The sequence below is a fragment of the Bos javanicus genome, chromosome 6 (assembly GCF_032452875.1).
Source record: "Bos javanicus breed banteng chromosome 6, ARS-OSU_banteng_1.0, whole genome shotgun sequence".
Classification (NCBI taxonomy): Eukaryota; Metazoa; Chordata; class Mammalia; order Artiodactyla; family Bovidae; genus Bos; species Bos javanicus.
The window spans coordinates 36,216,799-36,234,325 of NC_083873.1; the positions used below are offsets into that span (position 1 = coordinate 36,216,799).

At 37.5% G+C, this 17,527-nt stretch overlaps 1 protein-coding gene across 14 annotated transcripts in view; it reads left to right on the top strand.

The window, feature by feature from the left end:
- The window catches only part of FAM13A (family with sequence similarity 13 member A), a 337,557-nt gene that overhangs the window by 245,652 nt on the left and 74,378 nt on the right, over window positions 1-17,527 (top strand). For 13 of the 14 annotated variants that reach the window (XM_061419687.1, XM_061419691.1, XM_061419689.1 and 10 more), the window contains one exon: window positions 3,447-3,488. The exons of the other annotated variant lie outside the window; for it this stretch is intronic. In XM_061419687.1, the coding sequence (XP_061275671.1) occupies window positions 3,447-3,488 (42 nt within the window). The remainder of the gene's footprint in view (window positions 1-3,446; window positions 3,489-17,527) is intronic. 14 annotated transcript variants of the gene reach the window in all.

Consider the following 17,527-nt stretch of genomic DNA (forward strand, 5'->3'; position numbering starts at 1 on the left):
ATTTCAGTGTGTAAATTTTGTGGAAAAATTTATTTTCTCTGTTCAATTGGAAGAATTGTCCTTGGCCATTTTTCCTTGAACTTGCTTTTAAAATCTGTGCATAAAATTGATTTTTAGAATTAATAGACTTTATCTGAAATCAATGCTTTAGTTGTTTCAGAATTTATACTGTAGTCAAGATTACATTACTTTTATGAAAGGGAAAATAGAAATAGGCTAATATCAAAATTAATTATTTTCCTCATTTTCTTTTCAAATTTTCTTTTTATTCTTGGATACTGTGCATAGATTGCTGTCCCATTGACTGCTACTGACTAAGCAAATCTAATACTGAGTTAATACTGAGTCTGGTTCATTTCATTTAAATAACAGCGCTTAAACATTGCTCAAAATTTAAGGACATATCCAAATTAAGAATTTCTGATTTTGTCTTTCATTGACAAATTTACCTTGTGCAAATGCAGCCTGAAAAAATAAGTAGAGACGTTAATGTAGGGAGCGGACATGTGGATGGGATAGGGGAGGGAAAGGGGGGATGAATTAGGAGATTGGTATTGATATATGTACACTGCTATGTATAAAATAGATAACTAACGAGAACCTAGTGTATAGAACAGGAAACTGCACTCAGTGCTCTGTGGTGACCTTGGTAGGTTTAGTCACTCAGTCTTGCGAACCCATGGACCGTAACCTGCCAGGCTCCTTTGTCCATTGAATTTTCCAAGCAAGAATTCTGGAGTAGACTGCCATTTCTTTCTCCAGATCTTCCCGGCCCAGGGATCAAACATAGATCTCCTGCATTGCAGGCCGACACTTTTTTACCAACTGAGCCACCAGGGAAGCACTGTGGTGACCTAAATGGGAAGGAAATACAAACAGGGGTACAACATTGTAAAGCAATTATACTCCAAAAAAATAATTTAAAATATATTTGCTCATGGTTTAAAAACTCATGTTTCTGTCAAGAGGCATTCTTGACGTAGTGCCAATACATTTTAATAAATTAATCACCTTGTACGTGCTATCAGGCATAAAGCATTATGAGTGGACTTTGACTAAGGTTGGTGTAGAGTTGCTATAATCAGAAGCATGGCACTGAGCTTATAAAGTCCACAAGATATTGTGCCAGAATGAGGACGTTCATCCCATCATGTTTTGATAGACTAAAATTGAAGGCAAGACAGTGAACAACAAAAAGTATGTTTATTGTTTGCACTTCACTAGCCGTGTGACCTGGGAGAAGGCAGTAGCACCGCACTCCAGTACTCTTGCCTGGACAATCCCATGGACGGAGGAGCCTGGTAGGCTGCAGTCCATGGGGTCTCGAAGAGTCAGACATGACTGAGTGACTTCACTTTCACTTTTTACTTTCATGCATTGGAGAAGGAAATGGCAACCCACTCCAGTGTTCTTGCCTGGAGAATCCCGGGGACTAGGGAGCCTGGTGGGCTGCCGTCTATGGGGTCGCACAGAGTCGGACACGACTGAAGCAACCGCAGCAGGAGCCGTGTGACCTGGATAATTATGTGCCTGCTCTGAGTCTGCTGTTCTCAAGAGAGGCAAGTACCAGGGAAGTTTTTGTGAGGATTTACATGAGATAATTAGTGTTAAGCACAAGATAGTGCCTCACTGATGAATAGATGTGTGAAGGAGAGAAGATGTAAAGGAAGAAATTTGATTTTGATTGCCTCTGTTGACTACAAGGACATTTTCATGCATGCACACAAAATATTGGCCAAAGCACATGAACAGCTATGTTCAGAACTCTGCATCATTAAATTATCTCCCAAGGCACTTCTGAATTTTAAGAAAACCATCCATATTGTTAACTGAACGTTTACTAAAGAAACTTTGTTAATTTTCTTTAATATTTGTTACATGTTAGAGTTAAGGATCTATTCTGGGCAAAAATGTGTTTAGTACACTGCTCACATATTCCTATCTTTTGCATAGTGTCAGTTATACTTACTGTTTTTGACACCAAACCCTTGGTTAGGAAACAAACCCAATTCTAACATATTTATAATTTGTTAAGTGTTTTCAAGGACTATTTTGATGTCACATATGTAAGCCCCTTGTGCTGGTCTGGCTTAAAGTTATCACTCCTGTAAAGCAGGGCTCCAGGGGTTTCTTCCCAAGACACCTGGAGGATTCCCAGGTGTAGTGTCTGTAACTCATCAAGCCTTGCCCTCAGCCCATCTGTACTAGAGTCAAGAACAAAGCTGATCTATCCATTTACCTTTCACTTGAGAAGAACTGGCACGATCAATTACAAACAGCAAAATCTTTGACAATATAAACACTAAGATTCCTAAGTGATATTGACATTGGAAATCAAAATCATGAGAGTGAAAAAATAATGTCATTTTTTATATGTCGTCTTGTAGCCAGACCGTTTCTACTTCCAGGGCAGGGTTGATGGGTATGTGTGTGTGTGTGTGTTACACTATAACTTGTAATAAGATTTGTGTGTGTGTGTCTGTTATACTACAACTTGTAATAAGATTTTTGGTGATTGCCAAGGTAACATTACGAAGAAAACTTTTCTCTTTTCATCAGTGATATTTGTCATGTACCACAAGGGTACAAGAAGATTAATTGTATTGGATTAACTTTATCTAATACATTTATACTTTTTTCTGTTTAATGTTGAACACATTTAACATAGATACCTAGTCATATATCCAGGGGAATGGCTACTTAAAAGCAAATTTTGCATAAGTGCATAATCAAAAAAGTTCAAAATCCACTCTAGTAGACCTGAAGGGGAGAGACTCATTATTTGTTTTGAGGTCATTTATCAAAAGAGAAAAGCAGGTAAAAGAAAGGAAAAATATTTCACTGTAGTATACATTTTATATTTTTAATTAAATACTTTTAATTAAGCTTCATGTTGTTTCTGTGTTATTTGAGGAACTTAAACTGTTTTTATAGTAGTTTCATTTGTGTCCTTTCTTGTTACTTACCTTCATTAATACCTTGGGTGTAGCTGCAGAAGGCAAAGAGCAAGAGTGTTGTGTACTGGTGCCTGGGCATTGCTAGAGCATCATACACTTAGGAATATTTTGTTGACTCTTTCTTATTTTCGTATCATGTTAATGAGCTGTAATTAACTTTATTGAGATAATTGAGTATGTAATAATTTTAAGAGTTTGTGTAATATATGGGCTTGGGCTTTTAGAATAAGGTAGTTAAACAGTTCCTCTTGAAAGTATGATGTGAATTACTTTTGCCTTAGGCTAATATTGAAAGAAACCTCTCTTGATCTCCCTTGAAGAAGTAATTGGTCTTGGCTGGGTCCAAGGTAGAGTGTACTCTACTAACTTTACTCCATGGTGAGATTAAATGTGTCAAAACAAAATTTTTGATGGGGGGAATAGAGTTTTAGTAAAATTGAGATGTTATGATGTTAACAGAAATTAATTGAAATTTCATTTTCCTTTTAGTTCGCAGGAAGATGAAAGACCTATGTCACCTTTCTATTTGAGGTATTTATTTGATTTTTATTGGTCTGTTACAGGGAATTGGGGGAGGGTTAAGAATTCTTTGGTTTTGTCTACATTAATTCTTTTCAATAGAATATTCTGTCCTGTAGCCAGACTAAGCTTATTAGAATCCCTTACCATAATGTTCATGCTATATTTTTCTCTCTTTAGTTTAAGAAATCTTAAAAAAGCTTTAATATAGTTGAAAAGACTAAAATAAGATATTTGGTTTTAAATTCAAAGATGTCAAAGTAGCCATTTTAATTTTAAAGTCTGCCTAATGATCAGGCTGTAACCTAAATTTTAAAAACTCCGTTCCACACATATATGCAAGTAGGGAGATCTCTGAGCCTAAGGCTCACTTGCTGAAGTACTCTTGGGTTATGTCAGATCATTTTATATGGTAGTAAAGTATGAAACTAACATTCAGCAAGTTCATGGAGTTCGGGATTATTTTCTAAAGTTTACGAAGTCAGAATGATAACTCTTGAAACAGGTAAGTTTACATCAAAGTAGATGTTAGATGAGATCACTTCCCTACAGACTAAAAAGTTTTTGTATTGATGTGATTATCAATGAACCACCTCATTTAGGTAATGACCTAGAGCGAGGTTTTTCTTACTTTTGCATTTCTTTCCTCACTACCTACCTACTTCAAAGGCTTAGAAAATATATTTGAAAAAAATATGACTGTATAAATTCAAGTTTAAATTGCTGAAGTTTTCTTTAACTTTTCCTCAATTTTGAATTCTACTTTTTAAAAAGTGTAAGGATATGACATCCATATTTTGTTTGTTTTTTAAATCTGATTTGTTGCAGTAGTCTTAGAGTTAATGACAAACCCACAGCAAACATTATCCTCAATGGTGAAAAATTGAAAGCATTTCCTCTAAAGTCAGGAACAAGACAAGGGTGCCCACTTTCACCATTACTATTCAACATAGTTTTGGAAGTTTTGGCCACAGCAATCAGAGCAGAAAAAGAAATAAAAGGAATCCAAATTGGAAAAAAAGTAAAACTCTCACTATTTGCAGATGACATGATCCTCTACATAGAAAACCCTAAAGACTCCACCAGAAAATTACTAGAACTAATCAATGATTATAGTAAAGTTGCAGGATATAAAATCAACACACAGAAATCCCTTGAATTCCTATACACTAATAATGAGAAAACAGAAAGAGAAATTAAGGAAACAATTCCATTCACCATTGCAACGGAAAGAATAAAATACTTAGGAATATATCTACATAAAGAAACTAAAGACCTATATATAGAAAACTATAAAACACTGGTGAAAGAAATCAAAGAGGACACTAATAGATGGAGAAATATACCATGTTCATGGATTGGAAGAATCAATATAGTGAAAATGAGTATACTACCCAAAGCAATTTATAGATTCAATGCAATCCCTATCAAGCTACCAACGGTATTCTTCACAGAGCTAGAACAAATAATTTCACAATTTGTATGGAAATACAAAAAACCTTAAATAGCCAAAGCTATCTTGAGAAAGAAGAATGGAACTGGAGGAATCAACCTACCTGACTTCAGGCTCTATTACAAAGCCACAGTCATCAAGACAGTATGGTACTGGCACAAAGACAGAAATATTGATCAATGGAACAAAATAGAAAGCCCAGAGATAAATCCACGCACATATGGACACCTTATCTTTGACAAAGGATTAAAGACAGTCTCTTTAACAAGTGGTGCTGGGAAAACTGGTCAACCACTTGTAAAAGAATGAAACTAGAACACTTTCTAACACCATACACAAAAATAAACTCAAAATGGATTAAAGATCTCAATGTAAGACCAGAAACTATAAAACTCCTAGAGAAGAACATAGGCAAAACACTCTCCGACATACATCACAGCAGGATCCTCTATGACCCACCTCCCAGAATATTGGAAATAAAAGCAAAAATAAATAAATGGGACCTAATTAAACTTAAAAGCTTCTGCACAACAAAGAAAACTATTAGCAAGGTGAAAAGGCAGCCTTCAGAATCGGAGAAAATAATAGCAAATGAAGCAACTGACAAACAACTAATCTCAAAAATATACAAGCAACTCCTACAGCTCAACTCCAGAAAAATAAATGAACCAATCAAAAAATGGGCCAAAGATCTAAATAGACATTGCTCCAAATAAGACATACAGATGGCTAACAAACACATGAAAAGATGCTCGACACCACTCATTATCAGAGAAATGCAAGTCAAAACCACTATGAGGTACCATTTCACGCCAGTCAGAATGGCTGCGATCCAAAAGTCTACAAGCAATAAATGCTGGAGAGGGTGTAGAGAAAAGGGAATCCTCTTACACTGTTGGTGGGAATGCAAACTAGTACAGCCACTATGGAGAACAGTGTGGAGATTCCTTAAAAAACTGGAAATAGAACTGCCTTATGATCCAGCAATCCCACTTCTGGGCATACACACTGAGGAAACCAGAAGGGAAAGAGACACGTGTACCCCAATGTTCATCGCAGCACTGTTTATAATAGCCAGGACATGGAAGCAACCTAGATGCCCATCAGCAGATGAATGGATAAGAAAGCAGTGGTACATATACACAATGGAGTATTACTCAGCCATTAAAAAGAATACATTTGAATCAGTTCTAATGAGATGGATGAAACTGGAACCTATTATACAGAGTGAAGTAAGCCAGAAATAAAAACACCAATACAGTATACTAATGCATATATATGGAATTTAGAAAGATGGAAACAATAACCCTGTGTACGAGACAGCAAAAGGGACACTGATATATAGATCAGTCTTGTGGACTCTGTGGGAGAGGGAGAGGGTGGGGAGATTTGGGAGAATGGCATTGAAACATGTGTAATATCATGTATGAGACGAGTCGCCAGTCCAGGTTCGATGCACGATGCTGGATGCTTGGGGCTGGTGCACTGGGACGGCCCAGAGGGAGGGTATGGGGAGGGAGGAGGGAGGAGGGTTCAGGATGGGGAGCACGGGTATACCTGTGGTGGATTCATTTCGATGTTGGGCAAAACTAATACAATATTGTAAAGTTTAAAAATAAAATAAAATTTAAAAAAAATAGTCTTAGAGTTGGATTTTAATTCAACCATCATAGTTCTGAAGTGTGTCGTAGGACATCAGGCTTGACCAAGTAACTGGTTTATAGTAGTGTTCTGCCCTTTAGAGACTTGAAGCATGTTGTGTAGTCACTTTGTGGCAAGAAAGGGAACATTTGGGATATCAGTTTGAGACAGCATGGTGGTCCATTTGATTCATTCTGGTTTCCTGCCAGCCAGACTAGCACATTCTGGTTTATAAGCTATCTTGACTGTGCAATTGCTATAAACCCATGAGGATGTTTCTGGGTACACAGGGATGCTAGTATTCATTATGTAAATACAGTAATATCAAGAAAATGATTATCATATATTAATGGAAATTAAGTTATAAACAGTACAGAAGACTGTAGCACCAGATCCTGATGACTAATGAGAACTATTCTCTGATTTGTCTTATTTTTATTACTCTGGGTAGCATCAATCTGTGTTTTGCATAGTACTGAATTTTATTTTTTACCACTCTTTTAAAAAGCAGGTGGGGAAAATGGGGTTATAAAAATCATAAGTCCTCAGATACATATTATTGTGTTTTATAGTGTAAGTTTTGTAATTACCTAGAGTAATACTGTAGTCTTAAAAAAGAAATTCTGTACTGCCAAAATGAAAGCAAAAGAATGTAAAGAAAGTTAACATATTTATTGAACTCATGATAGACCCTATTTGGCCTTTGGATATGAAGAGTAATAAAAACTAGAATATGATGGAAGTGGTGGGGGGACATGCATACTGCCCACATTTACAGTACAGGTAAAGTTGTAGAAAAAGAAAACATTCCAACAGGCATTCTTGTCACATGAGGGGAATTTAAACTCAGTGGAGATACTTCATAAATGCAAAACTAGCAATTATTTGGCCCAAAATTAAAATTTTCAAATGTAGCTTCCTTTGCTGAAAAACATTACATGGTAATCTTTGAAATTATATAAGAATTAGATTGGTCCAAGCTAATTTAGATTGTTTTTTGCCTACTTGACATGAAGCAGGAAGAATCTGTTGATAAAACATGAATCTTTTTTTCCAAATTATTTTCATGGCTGGTTTGAGCTTGACTTTTTCTGGGTTATTCTAGCATGCAGAATTCAAGTAGAAAAAATGTTATGTGATTATTCATTATGATTAGATTCTTCTAGATTTTTGGACTAGAACCATTAACATGTCCACTGATAATTTAATTTATAAATCAGTGCACTTTTTTTGTACTACCTCAAACAAGATCAAATGAATGCTTAAATGTTTTAAATATATTTAAATAAATTTTTCTAGTGTCCTGTCTTCCATTCCCTTCTCTCCACTTTATTGTAATTCCTTTGCTGCAGTGTTAGGAAAGGGGCATTATTTATGACTAATGAATTTCATAAGATTTGTTAACATGTTGAAAAACAAAATTGGCTCTTTTAAATCCAAAATAATTTTTTCTGTGCCTTTAAAAAGTAAAACATGACTGGTAGTTGCAAAATGGTGTCTTCCCTGGCTAGGGGTATTGAATACTAAATATTGTATATCAACAGTATTGATTGGTTAGCTTTTTCAGAGGAGGAAAAGGCCAAATCAAGAGATGAGATACATCTAAGATGTGTATTCACCAAAAGTTCATTCAACCACAAGCAGCCCGGTAGTGGGGATGGGTATTTAATGGTAGGCTATTCCATTTGGTGGTTTGTTCTGAAAGGTCTAACATGAAGTAGAACAGCACATCTCAGTGGCTGCAAGTTTGGGAGTGGGCAGTCTTCAGGTAGACCAGGTCAGAACAGAGGGAAGATAAAGGCAAAGCAGGCCTCCCATTTCAGAGGAAGGAGAATAGATGATCCATAAAGGAACTCAGATACAAGAGATTAGATTGGCATCCAGCCATTGCAGTGGACACAAGATGCATTATCTACAACAAGAGAGAATCTAGAGTAGAAATGAAGAGCAGATTGAGAGGCTATAGTGCACTAGTGGAGGTTCCAGGACTTCCCTGTGGCTGGGGGAAGGTGGTGGAATACAAGGACAGAGAATGAGAGGGGCCATTTCATTTGTTACCTTGCTCTACCTTTCACCTTGTAGAACTGCAGTTTCTGCAATTGCTCTTCTAACAATCATGGCTAAACCACTTGTTAATCTACTGGACATTTCCATTGTCTTCAAGCCTTTCTGTAGTAAGGTGGGGCTTTTATAAATAGACATACACTCAGATATTCTCATTCTGGGTTAATAATTTTCTCTGATAAGAATTGTCTTGTCTAACTCCAGTACTTCTCCAGCCTAACCTAACTCACCATAGAACCATTTGTCCTTTTTTGCAAAAGAAAGAAATAGTACCTACAAATCTACACCTGTAACTGTTCCCATGTGGCAAGTTGATTGCAGCTTGTTATTCACTTGCTAAGTCCTGTCTGACTCTTTGTGACCCCATGGACTATAGCACGCCAGGCTCCTCTGTCCTTCAGTGTCCCCTCGAGTTTGCTCAAATTCATGTCCATTGAATTGATGCTATATAACCATCTCATCCTCTGCTGCCCCCTTCTCCTGCTGCCTTCAATCTTTCCCAGCATCAGTGTCTTTTCCAATGAGTCAGCACTTTGCCTCACGTGGCCAAAGTATTGGAGCTTCAGCATCAGTCCTTCCAATGAGTATTCAGCATTTATTTCCTTTAGGATTGACTGGTTTGATCTCCTTGCAGTCCAAGGAAGGGACTCTCACGACTCTTCTCTAACATCACAGTTTGAAAGCATCAATTCTTCAACACTGAGCCTTCTTTATGGTCCAACTCTTAAATCCATATGTGACTATCAGAAAAACCATAGTTTTTACTATATGGACCTTTGTTGGCAAAATGATGTCTCTGCTTTTCAATATACTGTCTAAGTTTGTCATAGCTTTCCTTTCAAGGAGCCAGAGTGTTTTAATTTCATGGTTACAGTCACCATCTGCAGTGATTTTTTTTTTTTTTAATTGCAGCTACAGTAGCTCAAACAGTAGGTGTCATTGTTCCCCAGGTGCTTATTAGAGATTACCTGCCCTGTTGAAGTGATTAAGGAAATGAAAGAAAGGGACAGTCTATGCCAAACCCTTAGTGAAGGGTTTGCTGCAAAATAAACACAAACCTGTACACTAAAGGTACAGAACATACTTGGCAAAGACGCCCATACCCTGACTTATTTCCTAGTCTAGGCTGGAATCCCAGAAAAGGAACCCTTACCTCAACTGCTCAGATTAGTGTGAAAGCAACTTGGAGTAGGTGTTCTCTGGGCCCCATGCAGCCTGTTGTTTGAATTCTTTTGGTAATGTCCAGTCAGATCTGATTGGGATCTGTGGGTAGTTCTATTTATCGAAGTCTTCACAAGCCCAGGTTTTGGTTTCTTTGGTCATTTTCACTAGGAGTAGAGTGCTTGGTCTCCGCTCTGTTCCTCCTCATCTGTACCTGCTTACATCTCCCTTCACTGCCTTCACCTTCCTCAGGGGCTATGGTCAGGTCCTGGCTTCATCCCATCCCACCCAACTTTGACCCATGAATTCCTTCTTTTTTACAAATTCCTGGATTATGCACATACCTAGAACCCATCTTTGCCTGTGCCTTAGCAAAATCCTGACTATATGCTTCAAAGACTGCATACCTATAATCAGTCTTATGTGGTGGGATCTAAACAGCTCACCTGGCCTCTAAATGTTGGCTCCTCACTTACCTAACACTTGTTTTTTAGCATCTTGATCCTCCTCTGCTCTCCCCTTCTCATATTGTGCTTCACTGAAACCCTTAAATTAACAGTTGTTATCTATTTCAGCCCTAGTTTTAATACTCATGGTGCAGATTGAAGCTAAATTACTATTTTAGCAGGTTTGGAATTGCTTAGGGTCAGTTTCAGAATTTCAGATGTTTTCTTGTTTTCCTGAATCAGGAACGTCAGTTAGATTTATTTCTAAACTAGTTGTTTGGTACACAAACTCAATATTTAGGATTTTGTTTTTATTCCTAGATTCCAGGAAGCATCAATTTTATGAAAGTCTTCTAACTGCAGAATTTATGTTGAAGAAAAAAATTTAGCTTTGGATAAATTCAGATTTAAATAGACACTGGATGAGATCTGGAAATTATACCACTCTTATCTTGATATGCAGAAAAATTCTTTCTAACTCACCTTTAATAGCTTCTGGGGGCTTTTCCACACAACTTGTGCTGTACTAGAATTTCAATGTTTGTGATTTGGGGGAGTAACATTTATTAAATTTTTAATCATTTACTTTTCTCCTTAAGCATAATACATGTTTTCTAAATTATCATTTTAAGGTAAAAATTTCTTATTATTGGGCTTCCTGGGTTGATCATGATAAAGAATCTGCCTGCCAATGCAGAATACATGGGTTTGATCCCCAGGTCAAGATGAGCCCCTGGAGAAGGAAATGGCAACCCACATAGGAGCCTGGTAGGCTACAGTCCATGGGGCTGCAAAAAAAAAAAACAAAACAAAAGGGTCAAACACAACTTAGTGACTAAACAACAACAGACAGCTTCAGGGGGGTTACTTTTCCAGCACCTTGTGCTAGAATTTCTGTGTTTGTGATTTTGTGGGGGGGACGGTGTATGTGGTCATATTTATTAAATTGTTAATAGTTTATTTTTCTAAGCATAATATAATGCTTAAAATTATCATTATTATCCAATGTGATAACTTGGAGAAGTGTATTACCAGACATTGTATTTGTTCATAAGACTATTTCAGGTTACTAACTAGAAGGTAGAACAAATAAGCAGGTTGTTTATTTAATTATCTGCTTGATGTTTCACCCAAGATGATAAAGTCAGCTAGGTATTTTGGGTGTCTTTAGACCCAGATAACTGTTTACTTAAAATTGTTTTTTCCTGTCCTTTTTGACTAGAACAGTATCTCTAAATTGAGGTACATCACCTCTGCTTATGGAGCTGTTTCCTTTTTTTCTTGGTGGTAAAATAGAAATAAAATTTGCCATTTTAACAGTTTAAAAGTTTTTAATTGTGATAAAATACACATAATATAAATTTTACCACCTTAAGCATTTTTAAGTACATTTCCACTAGTAATACACAAGAGTACTGTTTTTTCACATTCTTGTCAGCCTTTGTTATTTTTCTGTTCTTTGTTAATACTGTCTTTATAGTATGAAGTATGTGGAACTCATTAGAGATGCCAGGATCTCACTGGCCAAGACCCTGAGTCTCAAGAGAGCTGTTTTTTCATATTTTCAAAAAGTGCCATACAGCAGTCTTTTCAAAAAAAATAGTCCTGAGAAAACTGAATATCCACACGCAAAAGCATCAAGTTGAACCCTTACCTAACACCATATACAAAAATTAACTCAAAGTAGATCAAAGATCTACATGTGAGAGTTAAAACTATACAATTCTTAGATGAAAACATCAGCCAAAAGCTATGTGACATTGAATTTGGCAGTGATTTCTTAGATGTAACACCAAAGGCACAGGAAAAAGGAAAAAAATTGACAAATTGGACTTCTTTAAATTTTTTTAATTTTGTGATTTAAAAAACCACACTGTCAACAGAATAAAAAGCCAGCTCACAAAATGGGAGGAAATATTTGCAAATCATGTATCTGATAAGGAATTAATATCTAGAACAGATAGAGAACTCTTAAAACTCAGCAACAAAAATAACCAAATTAGAAAATGGGTTAAAGACTTGAATAGGCATTTCTCCGAAGAACATATACAGATGGCCAATCATCACATGAAAAGCTGCTCCACAACATTAATCATCAGCAAAGTAAAAGTAAAAGTCGCTCAGTCGTGTCCGACTCTTTGCAACCCCATGGACTATCAAGTCCATGGAATTCTCCAGGCCAGAATATTGGAGTGAGTAGTCTTTCCCTTCTCCAGGGAATCTGCCCAACCCAAGGACTGAACCCAGGTTTCCCTCATTGCAGGCAGATTCTTTACCAGCTGAGCCACAAGGGAAGCCCAAGAATACTGAAGTGGGTAGCCTTTCCCTTTTCCAGTGGATCTTCCCAACCCAGGAATTGAACTGGGGTCTCCTGCATTGCAAGCAGATTCTTTACCAACTGAGCTATCAGGGAAGCCCCCAATCATCAGCAAAATACAGATCAAATCTACAGTGAGATACCACTTCATACCCATTAGGATGGCTACTATAAAAAAATAGTAATAGCCAGTATTGGTGAAGATGACAAGACACTGAAACACTTGTGCATTCCTGGTTGAAATGTAAAATAGTACAGCCACTATTGAAATTAGTTATGGTGAATCCTCAAAAAATTGAACTTAGAATTACCATATGACCCAGTAGTTCCATTTCTGGGTATATACTCAAAAGAACTGGAAGTAAGGTCCAAAAGTGATGTTTGTGCACTCATAGTCATAGTAGTAGTATTCACAATAGCCAAAAGGTAGAAGATAATGTCCATCAATGAGTTAAATGTTCAACAGTGAGTTAATGGATAAACAAAGTGCAGAATATCCTTACCGTGGAGTATTATTCAGCCTTTAAAAAGGAATGAACTTTTGACACATGCACAATATGGATTAACCTTGAGGTCATTTAGATTAGGATGGTGCAAATGTAATTGCAGTTTAGGACTGTAAATTTTAAATCATTATAACTAGGCTCAAGGATATCTTTATTAATCAAAATAGGAACCATTACAATCAACACGTTTTTGCCAATGGGAAATAAGTTTGTTTATTCCTGTAGCATAAAAATCCATGATTTTGTGAACTCTTGGAAATCATTTTCTGCATCCTGTTGGTTGTGGAAGCATTTTCCCTGCAGAAAGTTGTCAAGATGCTTGAAGAAGTGGTAGTTGGTTGGTGAAAGGTCAGGTGAATATGGCGGACAAGGTAAAACTTCATAGACCAATTTGTTCAACTTCTGAAGTGTTACTTGTGCAACTTGCAGTGGGGAGTTGTTGTGCAGAAGAACTGGGCCCTTTCTGTTGACCAGTGTCAGCTGCGGGCATTGCAGTTTTCAGTGTATCTCATCGATTTGCTGAGCATACTTCTCAGATGTAGTGGTTTCACTGGGATTCAGAAAGCTGTAGTGGATCAGAACAGCAGCAAACCACCAAACAGTGACCATGATCTTTTTTGGTACAAGTTCGGCCTTGGGAAGTGCTTTGGAGCTTCTTCTTGATCCAACCGCTGAGCTGATCGTTGCCAGTTGTCATATAAAATCCACTTTTCATTGCATGTCACAATCCAATCGAGAAATGGTTCATTGTTGTTGTGTAGAATAAGAAAAGAGAACACTTCAAAATGACAATTCTTTTGATTTTCAGTCAGCTCATAAGGCACCAGCTTATCGAGCTTTTCCATCTTTCCAGTTTGCTTCAAATGCCAAATGACCATAGAATAGTCAACATTGAGTCCTTCAGCAACTTCTCATGTAATTGTAAGAGGCTCAGCTTCAGTGATGCTCTCAGTTGTTATTGTTCAGTCACTCAGTCATGTCTGAATCTTTGAGACCACATGGACTGCAGCATGCCAGGCTTTTCTGTCTCTCCCTATCCCCTGGAGTTTGCTCAAATTCATGTCCATTGAGTTGGTGATGCCGTCCAACCATCTCATCCTCTGATGTCCCCTTATCCCCCTGCCTTCAATCTTTCCCAGCATCAGGGTCTTTTCTAGTGAGTTGGCTCTTCACTAGGTGGCCAAAGTATTGGAGCTTCAACTTAGGATTGATTAGTTAGATCTCCTTGCAATCCAAGGGACTCTCAAGAGTCTTCTCCAACACCACAGTTCAAAAGCACCAATTCTTCAGTGCTCAGCCTTCTTTATGGTCCAGCTCTCATATCCATACATGACTACTGGAAAAACCATACCTTTGACTAGATAGACCTTTATTGGCAAAGTGATGTCTCTGCTTTTGAATATGTTGTCTAGGTTTGTAATAGCTTTCTTCCAAGGAGCCACCATCTTTTAATTTCATGGCTGCAGTCACCATCTGCAGTGATGTTGGAACTCAAGGAAATAACGTGTGTCACTGTTTCCATTATTTTCCTATTTGCCATGAAGTGAAAGAACCAGATGCCATGATCTTAATTTTTTGAATGCTGAGTTTTAAGCCAGCTTTTTCACTCTCCTCTTTCATCTTTATCAAGAGGCTCTTTAGTTCATCTTCACTTTCTGCCGTTAGAATGGTGTCATCTGCATATCTGAGGTTATTGATATTTCTCCTGGCAATCTTGATTCCTGCTTGTGATTGATCCAACCTGGCATTTCCCATGATGTGCTCTGCATATAAGTTAAATAAGCAGGATGATAATATAAAGCTTTGACGTATTCCTTTGCCAATTTCCAACCAGTCCGTTGTTCCATGTCTGGTTCTGACTGTTGCTTCTTGACATGCATACAGGCTTCTCAGGTCAGGTATTCCCATCTCCTCAAGAATTTTCAGCGGTTTGTTGTAATCCACCCAGTCATAGGCTTTTAGCATAGTCAATGAAACAGAAGTAGATGTTTTTCTGGAATTCTCTTGCTTTTTCTATGATGCAGTGGGTGTTGGCAGTTTGATCTCTGGTTCCTCTGCCTTTTCAAAATCTAGCTTGTGCATCTGAAAGTTCTCAATTCACATACTATTGAAGCCTAGCTTGAAGGATTTTTAGCATTACCTTGCTAGCATGTGAAAAGAGTTCAGTTGTGTGGTAGTTTGAACATTGTTTGGCATTGCCCTTCTTTGGGATTGGAATGAAAACTGACTTTTCCAGTCCTGTGGCCACTGCTGAGTTTTCCAAATTTGCTGGCATATTGAGTGCAGCACTTTCACAGCATCGTCTTTTAAGATCTGAAATAGCTCAGCTGGAATTCCATCGCTTCCACTAGCTTTGTTCATAGTGATGCTTCCTAAGACCCGTTTGATTTCACACTCCAGGATGTCTGGCTCTAGGCGAGTGATCACCATCGTGGTTATCCAGGTCATTAAGACCTTTTTTGTATAGTTCTTCTGTGTATGCTCTCAGTTGGTTGTGGTCAACTTCTGATGACCAACCACTGCACTCCTCATCTTCAAATGTCTCGTCTCCTTTGCAAAACTTCTTGAACCACCACTGCATTACACATTCAGTAGCAGTGCCTGGGCTAAATGTTGATATTGTGGGTTGTCTCCGCTGCTCTATGACCCATTTTGTACTCAAACAAGAAAATTGCTTGAATTCACTTTTTGTCTAGCATAATTTCCTGGTCTAAAATAAATATAAAATAAACAGCAAGTAATAAGTCATTACAAATAATATAAAGCAATAAATGCATATTAAAATGATGTATAACATAGCCACATTTAAGAATGCATTCCAATATCAAACAAAAAGTTTGATATTAAAGTTCAACAGTGCAAAACCGCAGTTACTTTTGCTATAAAGACCAAAACTAGAGACAGTGTTATCACAGTGATAAAGAAGAAAAACATTTGTCAAAGATCACACCATCAATGAGGATGGACTGAGAAATGTTCTCTGGCCTTGCAAGCTTCATATTGCACCATCTGAACAACACAGTAACCACAAAGAGAGAAGGAAGGCAAAAACACTGACTTGGATTCCTTCCAGTGTTTACTGCTGACCAGAAAAGCAAGTGACATTTCCCCCAGCTGAACACAAACTTATTTTCTGAACCATCCAGATCTGAGTTGTGTATTCTTTTTCATCTCCTATTTAGAGACTAGAACATTAAGTCCACAAAACAATAGAGAGGAGGGGGCATCCCCCTGAGGTGCTCAGTTACCTAACAAAGGCATTTGAGAAAGGGAGATTATTGGATTTAATGCATTCTTTCAAGTGTACACTGCTCAAAGACAAAGTACAAATTTGTTTCTGATTCTCCAGCTTAATCATAAATTGGACCACAAGTCCAAACAGCAAGTCCACTCAAATATGCATTGTAGATTGTCCAAGGGTAGACTCATATCCTGGCTTTTAAAGTGTACATCCAAGAGAAGGCATCTGCCCATAGCCAAGGGACAGTGAAGTAAACTCAGAACAATATGCCCAGCCAGGTTTTTGATAAGGGCTCTGCCTGAGTTGATTGTTTCCCCTTATAAACCACTAAGCAGAAAGAACTATTTGGGACCTATTAAGAGAAATTACAAACTAAGAGGATGATTTGCTCTGAGGACTCAGAGTAGAAACAGATTTCAGAGGATTGCTTTTCATATGATTCAGAGGAAAACTTGGGAAGTAGTATTTGCTACTGCTGTTCTCAAAAATGCTCAAGGATATAACCAACCTCTTTCAAACATGAGTAGGAACCTGTAAGGGGAGAATAAGTTTAGAATTAAAAGGCTAGAGATACAGAACAGCTGAAATGAGGGAAAGGGTAGCCTAGAAATGTATTTGCAGATATTGTTAAAACTTTGCAAGGCAGTAAAGAGCAGAGAGTATTTGAAATAAATCAAGTTCATGATGAGAGAGAAACTTGAGAAGTTCTTCCAAAATGAAGAAAAGGATAAAGGAAAAAAAAAAAAACTATGAGAGAAATTATGTTAGATATGAAAATCAGAGATTGGAAAGCCAACCTGAAAATTATGATTCTAAGAAGGAAACCATACTAATAGAAATAGAAGTTAATATATACTTCTCTTATTAGAAGTATATCTGTTCAGGCTCAGCAATATCCGACTGTTTGCAACCCCACAGACTGTAGCCCTCCAGGCTCCTCTGCCCATGAAATTTTCCAGGCAAGAATATGGAGTCAGTTGCCATTTACTTCTCCATGGAATCTTCCTGACCCAGGGATCGAACCCTTAGAAGAATGCATACTTCTATTAATAGAAATGGAAATCAGTGTCCATATATACCTAGTTACCGGCTTCCCTGGTGGCTCAGCTGATAAAGAATCTGCCTGGAATGCAGGAGACCCAGGTTCAATTCCTGGTTTGGGAAGATCCCCTGGAGAAGGGAATGACAATCCACTCCAGTATTCTTGCCTGGGAAATCCCAT